The sequence below is a fragment of the Xenopus laevis genome, chromosome 5L (assembly GCF_017654675.1).
Source record: "Xenopus laevis strain J_2021 chromosome 5L, Xenopus_laevis_v10.1, whole genome shotgun sequence".
Taxonomy (NCBI): Eukaryota; Metazoa; Chordata; class Amphibia; order Anura; family Pipidae; genus Xenopus; species Xenopus laevis.
In genome coordinates, this window is record NC_054379.1 from 94,362,391 (window position 1) to 94,377,470 (window position 15,080).

Sequence of the window (15,080 nt, forward strand, 5' to 3'; positions counted from 1 at the left end):
CTGAGTAGGTGATTAAAATGTTACAAAACTATCACAGGAGTAAGTTGATCTTTGGTTTAATCCTTGAGACTAGTCACAATGTTTTTTGGTGGTTGTGCTGCTACAATCCATAGCAGCTGTTATGGGCATCAGTTCTGAATTGGTGCCTGTGGTTTGCTTTTGGAGTAGATTTCTATTGCAATCCTTTAAAGTTGCTCTATGTATTTGTATATTAGGCAACTAGATAAAAGGAGACATACATTACTTTACCTTATATAATAACCAGAATACACTGGAAAAGTGGATGCGGCCAAAGAGTGCAAAAAGAGATATATATAAATCTCTATATCTATACATATATATATATACATATATATTTCTATACACATATGTAGTATATATACACTACAATTATAGGTATCAAACCAGTATGCAAACTAACTATATATATATATATATATATATATATATATATATATATATATATATATATGTGTGTGTGTGTGTGTGTGTGTGTAAATATATATATATGTGTGTGTGTGTGTAAATATATATATATATATATATATATATATATATATATATATAATTAGTTATATTATTGTTATTTAGGTGTGCTCTTTGTACAGCACTGTTAAGTGTTTAGACAAAAAAATATATATATATAGAGAGAGAATGAGAATACTGGTTTCATACCTATTATTGTAGTCATAATTGTAGTGTTCTCTCTAATAAGGTGACAGGAATATGTGTTTTCTGTGCTAGCCTCATATGTGTGGAGGTTTATGGTCGGTTACTGCCTTTGTTCCTGCAAACACAAAAAACGAGGAACCAGTCAGCAACAATAGCTATTCCACAAAGCTTTAGCAAAAATGGCTCCCCTGTCTATGGATCCCTAAAATGCATTTGCTGCACGTGTAAAGCGCTTGTATAGCCTCTGAACCACCGTTACCACAACAAAATGGCGCCCAAGCCCACCATAAAGCGACGAACTCAGTTCTACCATCACATTTCAAAAATAAACAGCCGGCACTGTAAGGGGCGGCACTACGTGCAACACACCCTGCCCACATCAACGGCCAGAGCATTAAACCCGCCACGCCAACAGCGCCCACCCACTGCCTCTTCCATGAACTATGGAGGCTGAACCCCATCTCCGTCTCCTGATTGGTCGAAATGTCTTGAAGGGCGGCGCTCACAGTAATAGGTGGGGACGTAGTAAATCATTGTGTCAGGACCATGCGTGTCCACACCTACTTACGAAGCTGCAGTTGACGGGCCGCGCAGGTTGGGAGGTGGAGAGTATAGAATTTGTAAGCATAAAGTAGCCAATGAGAGCGGAGGACGCTTTTGGAGGCGGGGAATAGGGGGTTAGAGACTGTAGTTGCTCGGTGAGAGACTGTGAACATCCAGTCACTGCACTTCCTTCCCTGAACCATCATCATCCTCATCTTCCTTCTCTATTCTCAGCAGTAACTCCAGGGCGAGGCCACATATCAGGTGCACCATGCCTAAAAGAAAGGTGAGCTGTCGCGCGCGTTCAGCTTGTAAGTAATGTCGCATTTCTTGGCGCCCCGTTCTTTCGAGTGTCCGTGTCTCTGCTACTCCGTCGAGCTTTTTGTCTTGTTCAAGAGTAGGCGAGCTTCGGCCCTCCAGCTGCTGGGGAACAATAATTCCCATAGGCGACAGCTGGTCCGGTGTCGCTGCGAGAGTTGCTCTGTCTCCCAGGGCAAGTGCACATCGGCTTCTCTAGTCGCAACTGTCTCGGCTTGAGCCTGAATCTTGTCCTGTGGTGCAAGCCAGCAGCTCCAATCTTATTGTGGGCTCTTAATACATTCGCTTATGGAATCCCTAAGGTGTCAGAGATTGGAGCTGTACGGACGTACCAATTGTCACTGACGGAATGTGGGAGGGGGGGACAAGAAACAATCTGGCCCCTGATACCTGCTCACATCACTACGAGCTCTATTGGCAGCCTTGTGATAGCCAGGACGGTGGGAGTTATAGTTCTGCACTACGCACAGTTGTTTTTCACTACTGCATACACCAGCAAGCTGCTGCTTTACATCTGCTCTTATTATTACTGGAGCTCTCCAAATACGAATTCACTAGATAGTTCCAGCCTTTCAGGACACCCATTTCTATTCAGATGTTCCTTTAAACTTTGCAGTCATGTGGCCTTATAAAGACGCACCCTTCCAAAATGTAAATTCCATCCATCTTTCTTTTGTGTTTTTCATGGATATAGCCAGGGCTTATTTGCTCAAATCCTAACCAGGTCTGGAATGCTGCCTTTTTCTGAGCATTACTCGAACGTTTTCATTTAACGGCTCGTTTCTTTGTCAGACCTCCGGCACGCCACTTCTATCTTTTCTGATTTTTAAGACAGTGGCTTTAACTACCAAGAGACACATTTGTCAACATTTTATTTTTTCCACTGTTTTGACTTTATTGCTGGAAAAAAATGCAAATTTGAGTTTCCAAAGACTTGGATGAAAACAATTTGGTATCTAAAAGCTGGCAAGATTCATGTAGAAGTCATAATTTGAATATAAAAGTGTCACTTTTTTCCCCCCTCATGTCTAATCAATCAAGATTTTTTACAACCAAGAGTTTTTTCAAGTTAGAAAAAAAAATTCAAATATTGATAAGTCAGCCCCTCCGCGTTTATCGTAAAGTGTCTGACATGAAGTCAGAATGGAAGAAAGTTGCTCTTTTGTTGGGATTTTCTCCATCTCTGCTCTAGTCAACTCCGAAAAGGAGTGGTTTGGAAAAGAAACAACTAGGTGAGAAAATAGTGAGGAATAGGTCTGGTTTGTTTTGCCATGAGCTGAGAAATAGTAATAGTATGCATAGCTCTCTAAATTATGGAATAACCAAGGATTAGGATATACAAAACAAGTGGTTTCCATTACATCAACTACTCCATTCATTCTGAAAATATCTAAAATCTGACAGAGAAAACAGATAATGATGTATTTGTTGTCATAAGACATAATATTGTACCTACATACCCACTGGATTAAGATAGAAATAAGAAGTTTAGACATGACTTAATGGTTAGGCAATGCCCCAGTGAGAGAAATCCTTTAGTTCATATTTGCTTATTATACGAGTATTCCGATCCTCAATGTGGAAATTCTACTTAAGCTTTTGTACACTTGACCGTAAACTAATCTACGGCACACAAGGTAACACAAATACCCGCTACAGGTGTCATTTGTTGTTCTTTTGTTTGATTGGTCAGTTGGAGTCATTTAAATTGATCTCTAGACTGTTCGAGTCAGGCATGGCTGTTGTCCGTTGTACCATCATTCTTTCCATTGTTTGACTTTCTACAAAATTTTCAGGCTTTTTCAAAGAGAATAGCCAGCTAAAATAGTTGGCCTTACTCACTAGCGTTCTTTGTCTTGCAGTTAACCTTCACCTGCCTTCTAGAAACATGACAGAGAGTGCCAGTTCCCATTTTCTTTTCACATAACATATTTAATAAAAAAAAAGTGCAGGCATTTCCAGATAAGTTATTTATTTTGGTTGTGTAACTTTCCTGCAAATCACAGTATGATATTTTTTTTCTTAAGAAAAGGGTTATAGTCATAATCTGCATATGATATAATTACATATATTCATATTTTGAAATAGCAACAGAAATTTAATTTTCAACAAGTGCCAATCAAACGCTTTGTTTCTAAGTGCCAGGGATAGTAAAACCTAGAGGCCTCTTATAAGAGTGTCGGTGCCAAAGATTTTACAACACAGGTAAGGGGTCTTTCAATAATTTGGATCATCATACCTTAAATCTACTAAAAAAAATCTATTAAATGAACCCTACAGGGTTGTTTTGCCTCCAATGAGAATTAATGATATCTTCGTTGGGATCAATCACAAGTTACTGTTCTGTTATCACAGAGAAATCGGAAATAATGTTAAAATATGTGGAATATGTTATTAAAATGTAGTCTATGAGATATATCTTCCCGTATTTTGGAGCTTTCTGGATAACGGGTTTCTGGATAATAGATCCCATACCTTTATTTGCTTACACTTGGATCTGTGCTTTAACGTGTGTTGGCAACTCACAGTGAGGCAAGAGCAAAGTAACCTGGCACTTAAGAGGTTGTATTAACTAGGGTACATCTTCTTATGCGTTTTAGACCCCCCAATAATAGTTTCAGGTGAAAGTAACATAAATTCTACTTTGCTAACCATAGTGAAAATAGCAAAGTTTATAGATTCCAAAACCACATACTCTGTTTTGTATTACTGTGCTGACATCACATTGCTTTTTGTGAGGTTAGTTTTTAGGCTGGTGTTGTGCATGCATTTTTCTTTTTCCATCATATGTATGTTGTAGAGATCTTTCAATTAGGGAGTCTACACCACAGATCATTTTATTGCACCTATTGCAATAAGTCTGTTTCTTTGTGTAGCTCCATGGCGCTGGCCTGTGTGCAACTACACTGAGCGGATTTTGACCTAAATCTGTGTAGCTGCACATAGGCCAATGCTGTGTCTGTCAGTGGAGCAACACAAAGTAGTGGATGGAATCAGTGGAATCTTATGGTGTATGCCCAACTTTAGACTGCTGAAAGGCCAACATGTATGCCCTAATAAATGGAACAATAGAAAAGTTCCCATACGTGTGTATAGTCATTTGTACTGTACTCTCTGATTGTTCTGCTGGCTGATCGTAGGGTAGATTATCAGCCAGTTTATGGGTGCCACTTTTAGGCAGTAAACTAAAAGGGCATACTTTTAATAGTTTCCCTCTGTTACACCCACTAATTTCCAAAACACATCTTAGGTTTTTCCCCGAATCTTTTGTACGAAAAAAATTACCTGGGGGTAGCATGTAGAAATAACGTTGCCATTCTGTACAGTCAATTGAATGATTGATTTAAAAAGTTGATCATTTCTTTGCTTATAAAAGCTAACTATTAAATTGTGTATTGGTTAAAAAATGGAAAAGATGCACATTTTCAAGTAAAACTAAAAAATGCTAGGACATCATACAAGAGGCAAGAACAAGTTTTTTAGAGACATGAAAGGAAAAGCCATTTTGAAAGCAAGCCAAATTGGCCATTACTTGTTTATATAAATGCATATGGAATGTTGCATACTTGTCACGTTCTCTACAGAAACTTAAACAGGACACCACAAACTAAGGGCTCTTAAAGGAAAACTATACCTCCTGAACAATGTAGGTCTCCATAAAAATATACTGCTTAATATAGCTCCTATGTAAAACCCTGCTTTATGTAAATAAACCATTTTCATAATAATATAAGTTTTAGTAGTATGTGCCATTGGCTAAGCCAAATAGAAAATTGCCATTTTAAAAAAAATGGCCGCCCCCTGGGATCGTAGGATTGACAGTGCTCACAAACAAACCATACATGTTAGGTCACATGAGCCAATTAACAGACAATATTCTGTGTTTTACTCTCACTTCCTGTTACCAGTATTTCTGGTCAGGTGATCTCTGAGGCAGCACAGAAAATGTCCTAAAATGGTGGCTTAAGGGAAAAGATGTAAGAGAGCAATATGTACTTAAATATATTTCTCTTGCCTAATTGGGAGACACAGGCACCGTGGATATGAAGATCCTGCCGCTGGAGGATGGACACTAAAATGTTAAACTTGACTCCGACTCCTGCTCTGGGCTTCATCCCCTGTCTCCTCCTACCAAATCCAGTTTTGTTTAGTGTCCTCAGAAGGCGAAGACATGCATCTAAGATCACGACACACTAGGGGTCTCTGATCATTTCAAGAGCCCTCCAGCTGATACCCTACTCTGCCCTACAGCCTTCCCGCTCTCCGGAGGTCTGCAGCAGCGGCATACACAGCAGGTATATATATGTGTGTGGTAATACACATATCTTTATAAATATATGCATTTGGATCTGGGGGGAAAAATCGTGAAGGGTACGGACCAGCTGGCTCCATTGGTGAGTATAAGCTCCCCAATCACCCCCTCAGCCTCCGGTTCCCTCCTGGTTCCACTCCCTAGAACAGGCACTAGCTCCGTTTCCTCCCCAGCATCTACACGCGTCACAGATGGCCGTGCTCTTCTGGCGTCAATCTCCCCTTGCGCCTCACGATGAGACGCACTTCCGCTCCATGCGCTGCTCTCTCCTCCTACAGTGCCGACTCCTTCCCGCACTCACCGGATCTCGCCTCTTCCTCCTCCCACGGCAGACACCCAGCCAAGTCGGAATCCCCTTTACTGCTCCAGATCCCTTAAGCACTGAGAGCACAGAAGGAGAGACTACATGCCGGTTCGACTCCTTTCGAGCAGCGGCATCTAATCAGATTCCCTTCCTGCACCCGGCAAATCCCTCCTCCCCACACACTGAGCCCAGGAGAGGTGCGGAACTCTTACCCTCACCGAAGGGACCATTGAGGGACAGACTTCCATCTATCCATCTGTTTTTATTTTTGGAACATTATGGCAGACAAGGCAGAAGAGCCAAGACTTCCAAGTCCTCAACTCTAATCCCTCGGACGAGGAAGGCCAGGTACTATCAGAGGAAGACTCAGACCCGGAACTCCTGGATCTTGACCTAGACACTCCTCGAACCCAAAAGGAGGTAGAAGGTCTCATACAAGCGGTGCTGAGCACACTAAACATTGCGGAATCCACATCTGAAGTAGAGCCTGCAAAGAATATCTTTAAGAGACTGAAGAAGAACTCCTGCCTATTCCCAGCATACGAACAGCTCGACGAAATAAAGCCCAATGGAAAAACCCCATCGCAGGGTACAGATTTCCAGGCGCTTCGCACAGACTTACCCCTTTCCTCAAGAGCGCACCGACCTCTAGTCATCACCTCCAGTGGTTCACCCTCCGGTATTTAGGCTATACAGGAATACCACTATTCCAGTGGCAGACGCAGCAGCATTCAAAGACCCTATAGACAAGTGTCTAGAAGGATTCTGCAAATCTGCCTTCACAGCGTCAGGCTTCGCTTTCCGACCTATATTCGCTATCGCCTGGGTAGCAAAGGCAATGGAGGTCTGGGTGGAACAAACCGCACAGCTCATTGGGTCCGAGGAGCCAACTACCGACAAACTCCTCTCACAGCAGACCCACTACATACATCGGGGACGCAGCACTTGATGCAGCAAAGATGGTCGCCCAGGCCTCCGCACAATCTGTGGCGGCTCGTCGCTTCCTGTGGTTGAAGACTTGCTCAGCCGACCTAACATCAAAGCGATCCCTGGTCAGCATACCATTCCAATGGAAGCTACTCTTCGGGCCCAAACTAGATAAGATTATCTCCCAGGCAACAGGAAGCAAGAGCACACTCCTGGCACAAACCAGACCCAAGAGACAGGTCCAAAGGTTCGTTGCAAGAAGCCTAGATCCACTAGCTCACGCAGTGGATGCTCTGGTGATCCCATGGCAGTTCTCCATGTTTTACATATTCCATCCTCTGACGCTTCTACCAAAAGTCGTCAAGAAGATAAAAAGAGAGAGAACACAGATCATCCTGGTAGCACCATACTGGCCCAGGAGATCAGTGGCCCTAGCAAAGGATGAACCGTTCCACCTCCCTCAACGAGAGATCTGCTCACTCAAGGCCCAATTGTCCACCCGAATTCACATTGGTGGGCTTTAATGGCATGGCTCTTGAGGCCCTACTTCTACGAAGGTCTGGAGCTCCATCCGAAGCTCTACCTACTATGCTGAGAGCATGCAAGCCTGTTTCAGCCAAAATCTACCACAGAGTATGGAAGACCTTCATTTCATGGTGCAAACTCAGAGACACAGATCTGCAGAGGGCGAAGGAAAGAGAGATCCTATCCTTTCTTCAGGAAGGACTGACGAAGGGCTTAGCATTGAGTTCCCTGAAGGTACAAGTTTCAGCCTTGTCCATTCTCCTCCAGGAGAAGCTAGCTCTAAGGAGTAACATCAGAACCTTCCTTCAAGGAGGAACTCACTCGGTTCCACCATATCGCTGCCAGTACCACCTTGGGACCTTAACCTGGTACTCTCTGCCCTACAGGAGGAACCATTTGAACCATTAGACGAGATTCCCCTGTCGACTCTAACTGAGAAGGTGGTGGCCATCACATCCGCATGGAGAGTCTCTGAGTTAGCTGCACTCTTATGCAAGTCACCCTTCACCATCATTCACAAGAACAAGGTAGTCCTCTGACCCAGTCCGGACTTTTTACCAAATGTGGTATTGGATTTTCACCTAAACCAGGATATGGTCGTACCTTCCCTATGTCCAGAACCTAAAAATCCTCTAGAGACTAAACTGCACAACCTGGATGTAGTTCAGGCAATCAAGTACTACCTACAAGGGACATCAGGAAAACTGATGCACTATTCATTATTCCGAACGGCCCTAAACGTGGTACCAGAGCAGCCAAGACAACGTTAGCCAAGTGGATCCGTTCCACTATCATCCGAGCCTATGCAACTAGAGGGAAATCTCCACCTATCCGAGTTAGAGCTCACTCACCACATCCTGGGCCATTTGCCACCAAGCTTCGGCAGAACAAGTTTGCAGAGCAGCCACCTGTGCAACACTCCACACATTCAAGTGATTCTACAGGCTACACACACAAGCCTCAGCCAAAGCCAGCTTTGGGAGGAAGTTGTTACAGACTGTAGTTTGTTAATCACCAACTGGGGTCACAGTGTCCCACCCTCTGGGTTGCTTTGGGACATAGGAACAAGGTGAAGCAGAGCACACTCTAATAACTTCACAGAGAACGCCTGGTGCACAGGGTGGAGGTACGGCAGCCCCCAATGTATAATCGAACGAGAAAAACTCTGGCACTCAAGGCAAGTGAAATGCAGGGTTCCCCCTTGCTTTTATTTCTTGTGCAGACGTGCAACGTTTCGGGGTGACCCCCTTTATCAAGCATGATAAAGGGGGTCACCCCGAAACGTTTTGGGATGTCCCAAAGCAAACGTTTTTCTCGTTTGCTTTGGGACATCCCACGTGCCTGTGTCCTCCAATTAGGGGGGTTATATTGCTCCTTCTTCGGTAGAAACTGAATTTAGTAGGAGGAGGCAGGGATGAAGCCCAGAGCAGGAGGAGGAGTCAAGTTTAACATTTTAGTGTCCATCCTCCAGCTGCAGGATCTTAATTCCCACGGTGCCTGTGTCCCCCCAATATAGGACAAGAGAGAGAGATTTAGTGAGTACAAAAATCTCTCTATTTCAGTTTGGTAAGAATCTTTAATATGCCACTTGTTATGATATAAACTGCTGCTTAAGTATTTTCCTTTAGGGTCAGGGCGCACAGGCAGATTCGGGGAGATTAGTCGCCTGGCAACAAATCTCTTCTTCAGGCGACTAATCTCCCTGAACTGCCTTCCCGCCGGGTAAAATGTAAATCGCCGGCGAAGTGGCACTCAGAGCTATTTGTTTTTCGAAGTCGCCCGAAGTTTCCTCGTAAGGCAACTTTGGAAAATGAACTTGATAATCATAGCCTTGATCCTTTAAAAACGTAAAGGAACAACTCAAACATAGTAAACCACATTCTAACCTTCATTTTCAATGACTGACAAATTTCAAATGAGCTTTGTTAGGCTTTTTATGTAGGCAGGTAAATGTCCCCTTTAAAACTATTTGTTATTGCACTTGAGCATATATCAGCAATAAATCCTGTTTCCTAGGAGCAAGTAAGTGATCCTGGAAATCTGAAAATCCTTTTCAGCTCAGGGATCTGTCATTAAAATGTAAATGCAATAATACAGGCCCCTGGAAATGGCCAACATATTTGCACCCTCCAGTGTCTTAACCTTTAGCTCTCTTTAGGGAAAATCACGTAAATTTACAAAGCATTGAGGGAATTCGAGTTTTGGTTGTAGGAAAGTCGACTACCACTGCATTGTATTAATGGTACATGTCAGTAGTGCAGAGAAAAGCAAAAGACAGCCAGATGCTTGTTTCACTATCAATTACGTTTAAAAAAAATTTGAAAATGTTTCATTGATTGGAGAGTTGCTTAGAATAAAATGTGATTTCTTTGTATTTGAGTTTATGTCTCCTTTAATAAATATAAAGATAATTGGTGGTTTACCATGTGGTAACAATGCTTCATGAATAGTAGTAACTAACGCTCTCAGTTTGAACCAAAATCTTTACCCATACGGGGAGGATTTTGTTCTAGAGAGGGAAAAGAACGGAATTGCAGGGGGAATCATTGATTGGAAGGGGGTGGGTGTTAGAGCTGCTTTGATAAATATATCTCTTTAGGAATGCTTTTTTGATGGCCAGGAAGGTGTTAATAACACCTGAAAAATATCACACTAGTTTAATATTTTCTAAATCTGCCCCATAATGTGTGCCATGGGTATTTTTGTAAGTGTGTCTTTGGTTCCATAAGCCACCATAAAGGAGTAATTAAAAAAAACAATGGGAGGATGACATTTTGAAAGCTTGCATTTTGCACATGTCTATGTGTAATATTTGCTTCTATTCGCTCCTTTGTAAGTCTGACCTGTACTAGTGTCTGGAAAATGTTGTTCTGTTTAAATGTAGAGCTGATAACACTTCCCTATAGGAATAGCTACATCAGAGTCACACCTTTGCTTTACAAATACCAAACATGCTTTCTGTTTGATGGTTTTTTTTTTCTCAGAGCAGTTAGGTGACAATGGGCACCTGGTCAGATTATCCTTGTAGGGTTTGTGTTATTACTGTGCCTTTATATCATATATATCATCCTTTGTTTAGAGGAGGGGGTTACATCGTTCTTTTCGTTAGCTGTTCGCTTAAAGCAAGAATGGCAGTGTCTTACCGGTGATGGGTTAGGGTTGCTGGGAAAATTCATGACTGCTACTTTTAGGAGGAAATTCCTACATTGTGACTTTGGTAGACTGCCATTAGGAATAGGTACAGCAAATGTGTCTGTATAGAAAAGAATAGACAGATCGGGTGGGTCAGCATTTTTGATATATATCAAAAAGAAGGAGCCACAACGTGGCTGGTTGTAACCGCACTCATAGGATGTACACAATTTTATTTCTATAAATCAAATATTTTTAATATTCCATTGTGGTCTTCCTCAGGGAAAGCAACTTGAAGTACCGGTAATAATATAGTTATTGTATATGCAGGCAATCCCTTAAAAAATATACATCAATATATATATATATATTTATTTATTTATTTTATCAATCTCTGATGTTGCTTGGTTGTCCTTGCTAACAAGATTTTTTTCTTTTTTAGTCCCCAGAAGGTGCTGAGGCTAAAGATGCAGCTAAAGTAACCAAACAAGAGGCAAGTATCCAACTTACATTTAGGCACTGTGCTCTTAAATCTCTTGAATGACAAACGTTTAAACCCAAACATGCTGTATCAAGTGGTTCTTTGCTATAAGCCTTATAATCCGTTGTGTTTGCCTTCTTGGAAAAAACGAGTTATCGGCAATATCAAGAAGTCTACAGAACCTCTGCAACTTGCAGTAATAGCTTGGAATAAACTACTGTAAACTGTAGCTTTGATGACCTCGTAAGAGTTTTATACTTCCTTTAATAGTAAATGTTAGTGCTATTGATGCACCTGAAATTATATAGAGTTCGGACTTGGTTCAGCCAGGCTCTTGAATTTAGCTGAATCCTCCTCAAAAAAACAGTGCATCCCTAGTTCTGGTACTTTTTTATTAGCAGAGTGCAAAAAGTACTACGACAAACAGCCATTTTTACAGATTTTAATCAATGAAGAATAAGAATAAGATGTTAAGGGAGAAAAAAATGGCCATGTATAGCAAGATGTCATGTGTCCAGTTTTAAATAAATAATGAGACCAATTATTGTTTTTATTTTTAGCCTACAAGAAGGTCCGCGAGATTGTCATCAGTAAGTAAATATGGCATGAACCTTATCTGGTGTTTGGCAGTGATATTCTGCCTTACTTATTGTAATGTAAAAATATAATTTTATGGCTGTGAAATGTTGTCCTTTTTATTTTCCATTTAGAAACCCGAACCTCCTAAAACTGAAGCAAAACCGAAAAAAACTACCACCAAGGTAAAAAAAAAAACTTTTTTGTTTTTATAGAAAAATGTTGGCTAATACCTATGAAAACAGTATTTGTGACATAAATAATGTATATTTCATATTGAGCAACAACAGACTCTCAATCTTAACCAAACTCAGGTATGGGACCTGTTATCCAGAATGCTCGGGACCTGGGGTTTTCCGGATAATGGATCTTTCCGTAATTTGGGTCTTCATACCTTAAGTCTTCTAGAAATACATTTAAACTTTAAATAAAGCCAATAGGCTGGTTTTGCTTCCAATAAGGATTAATTATATCTTAGTTGGGATCAAGTACAAGGCTCTGTTTTATTATTACAGAGAAAAAGGAAATCATTTTTAAAAATTTGGATTATTTAGATAAAATGGAGTCTATGGGATGGGATAGCTTTCTGGATATCGGGTTTCCGGATAAGGGATCCTATACCTGTACTACATTTTTTTTTTTTGTGGTCCCACCAATTTTTAATGAATTTTCCTGAATTTTATACCATTTTCCCCTTAAAGGGGACCTGTCATGTTAACAAATAATTTCAAATCCTATTTTATGAGGTTAGTCAAGCAAAATAAACTTCATTTATACACTATAAAAATTATTTAAATCTTTTTTTTATTTAAAGTCTTGGAATCCACAATCACAACAACAAGCAGGCACCATTTTGTAGACACTGTTATTAGGGCAAGCTTTGTATCATGCCTAAATCTTGTTTATGTGCCAGAATGGGGTACCCACGCACTGGCCATACACATAGATCGCCAAACGAGCAGATCTCTCCCCGATATGCCCACATTGAGGTGGGTAATATTGGGCTGATCCGATTGGATCATAGTGTAGGCAAAACGGATCGCTGGGATGCATAAACAAACCGATCCGGCCGCGATCAAACGTGATTTTTTAACCCTGCCTGATCGACATCTGGCCGATTTTCGGATATCGATCGGGGAAACCCGTCGGCGGGTTCCACACATGGGCTCGGTCTGTCGGCAGCTTTTATCGGCCCGTGTATGGCCAACTTTAGGCATAGACGAGGGTCAGGCAATATGCGATTGACAGCCGAGACAACAGGTTTGGATGTTTTAATACAAAAATAAATTTGTGCTTTTATTATACTTTATTGACAGGTCCCCTTTAACAAAATGTAAGATGAGGGTTCTATTGTAGTATTAAACAGGTGTCAAAGTTTAGTAGTCCTGGTGGGAAAATCAAACCTATCCAATGATTATATTGGCAGTTATTGGTCGGACGAGGGGCAATAAACTGCCAGCTCAGTCCAGAAGGTTAGAGTTTTAGCAGCTTTTATCGTTTAGCAGTCTGTGACAAGCTGTAAGAGCTATATGAAAAGTGTACATATGAGTAACTACTTCAATTATTTATATTGTGTCTGCAAGATATGCAGTGATTTTATAGTACAGAATGACAAATTGACTTCTTACAATAATTTAAAGAACAAGGGTTACAAATAAACAAATTGGGTCTGAGGGATTATCATCTGTGCACACAAAATACTGAAATTTAGATTAACTGGTCGGTTGTCTGAATCTGTGTTTTAATACTTTGTATACTTTGTGTTCTTGATAATGTGAATATTTTGCAGAAGGAGCCAGGAACAAAAGCAAACAAAGGTGCTAAAGGAAAGAAGGAGGAAAAACAAGAAGCTGCAAAGGAAGGTACTACTACACCATCTGAAAATGGTGAAACTAGATCCGATGAGGTACATTCCAGCAATTAAATCAGTGGTGGTGTTCTTTTTTGACAGTTTTCCAACCATTGATTGCATGTTCATAATGCTTCTTTTTATTGCCCAAAATGTTATTACAGATTCGCATCTCTCGCTCATCTGTTAATGTTTCAACATCCAGAGGTGCCCTGCCCACCACACTGTCAGTAAAAGGGCAGATTGAAACAGTGAAAGTTAAGGGTACGGTAGATCTTTTTTGTGTGCAGTGCATAGAAAGCTAGTAGTGTGGTGCTATTTTCAGTGTGAAAATGAAAGCAACCAGGTAAGGGATTGTTGGGTTTGTAATGTTTAAACCCCATTCTTAAAGTGCAGGCTTTTTATAGAGGTGCGTTATCCCCCATCTGATTTCAAATTAGATAGTAACAGATAACTAAACTGTCATCATTTTGACTGAAATACTAATGTAAATTATATATGGCTTCTATCTCCTAGGCACAGAAAACTGAAGACACGGGTGCGGAGATAGAATGAATTGACCATGGAAATCTTGATTTTACGTACCTCTTGAAGAACTTTAAGAAAAATATTTTTCTCAAGTATTTTGTAAATGCTAATTTTTTTAGAACGGTAGTTTAACTTTTACATATATATAATGTACATGAACATTTCCTTCACATATTCATGCTTTGCTTTTTCCTTCTCATTGTCTACAAGTTTTTATAACTATCGACATTAGTGTGCGTATGCGTGCTTGGCTGGATTGCATATCTGTACTTTTTATTTGCTTTTAAAACGAAAAAGAGAAAAAAAATTACAGCGCATATGGTGATGTTTTTACTGTGCAGATTTAAATTTTCCCATGCAGTTTTTCTATAGCAATAATCTGTGGTGCTTTTGTACTTTTAATGTTTGTGGTTTTGGAAAAGACTAAATTGTTGTGAGCATCTGAGTTTTTTTTTTTTTTCTTTTAACGGTTAAAATAAAAGGTCTTGCCTTTATAAAAAGTGTTCATTGTTTAAGCATTTTGAATTTTGCAACAAGAATATTAACACAAATACAGTGTTTAAATTTGCAGATGTAGTAAGTTCCTTGAGCATTTGCTCACCAAATTTAAAAAAAAAAATACATGTACATAGCTCAAGATACTTACAATTAGCAATTCCTTTTTTTACTTGGGAAAGATTTTATGTCATAATGTGTCGTGGGTGGACCAGACCCCAGATCAGAACCTGAATAAATATAAACCATAGTTATAGTCCACTTTAGTGTTATCTGTTCAAAAATACACAGACACCCAAGGGCCCCCGAGCAGAAATTTACCACTGTCCCACCAGCCCCAGTTGTAACCATTACTGACCTAATGTCATAGGACATGAATTTAAAAAAATAAAAATAATAGAACAGAAAAATAGAATAG

General features: G+C 40.4%; 1 protein-coding gene across 3 annotated transcripts; it reads left to right on the plus strand.

Annotated features, from left to right (window-relative positions):
* Positions 1–1,252: 1,252 nt before the first annotated feature.
* On the plus strand, positions 1,253–14,670 carry hmgn3.L (high mobility group nucleosomal binding domain 3 L homeolog). Of its 3 annotated transcripts, XM_018240547.2 has the most exons (7): positions 1,253–1,501; positions 11,176–11,226; positions 11,775–11,804; positions 11,925–11,975; positions 13,580–13,696; positions 13,804–13,903; positions 14,156–14,667. In XM_018240547.2, the coding sequence occupies exons 1-7, from the start codon at positions 1,487–1,489 to the stop codon at positions 14,167–14,169; spliced, it is 378 nt and encodes a 125-aa protein (XP_018096036.1). In that variant the 5' UTR covers positions 1,253–1,486; the 3' UTR covers positions 14,170–14,667. The 3 variants fall into 3 exon arrangements, with proteins under 3 accessions (XP_018096036.1, XP_018096037.1, NP_001082171.1); XM_018240548.2 differs by lacking the exon at positions 13,804–13,903 and having other exon boundaries at positions 1,259–1,501; NM_001088702.1 differs by lacking the exon at positions 13,804–13,903 and having other exon boundaries at positions 1,375–1,501; positions 13,580–13,652; positions 14,156–14,670.
* The last annotated feature ends 410 nt before the right edge of the window (positions 14,671–15,080 follow it).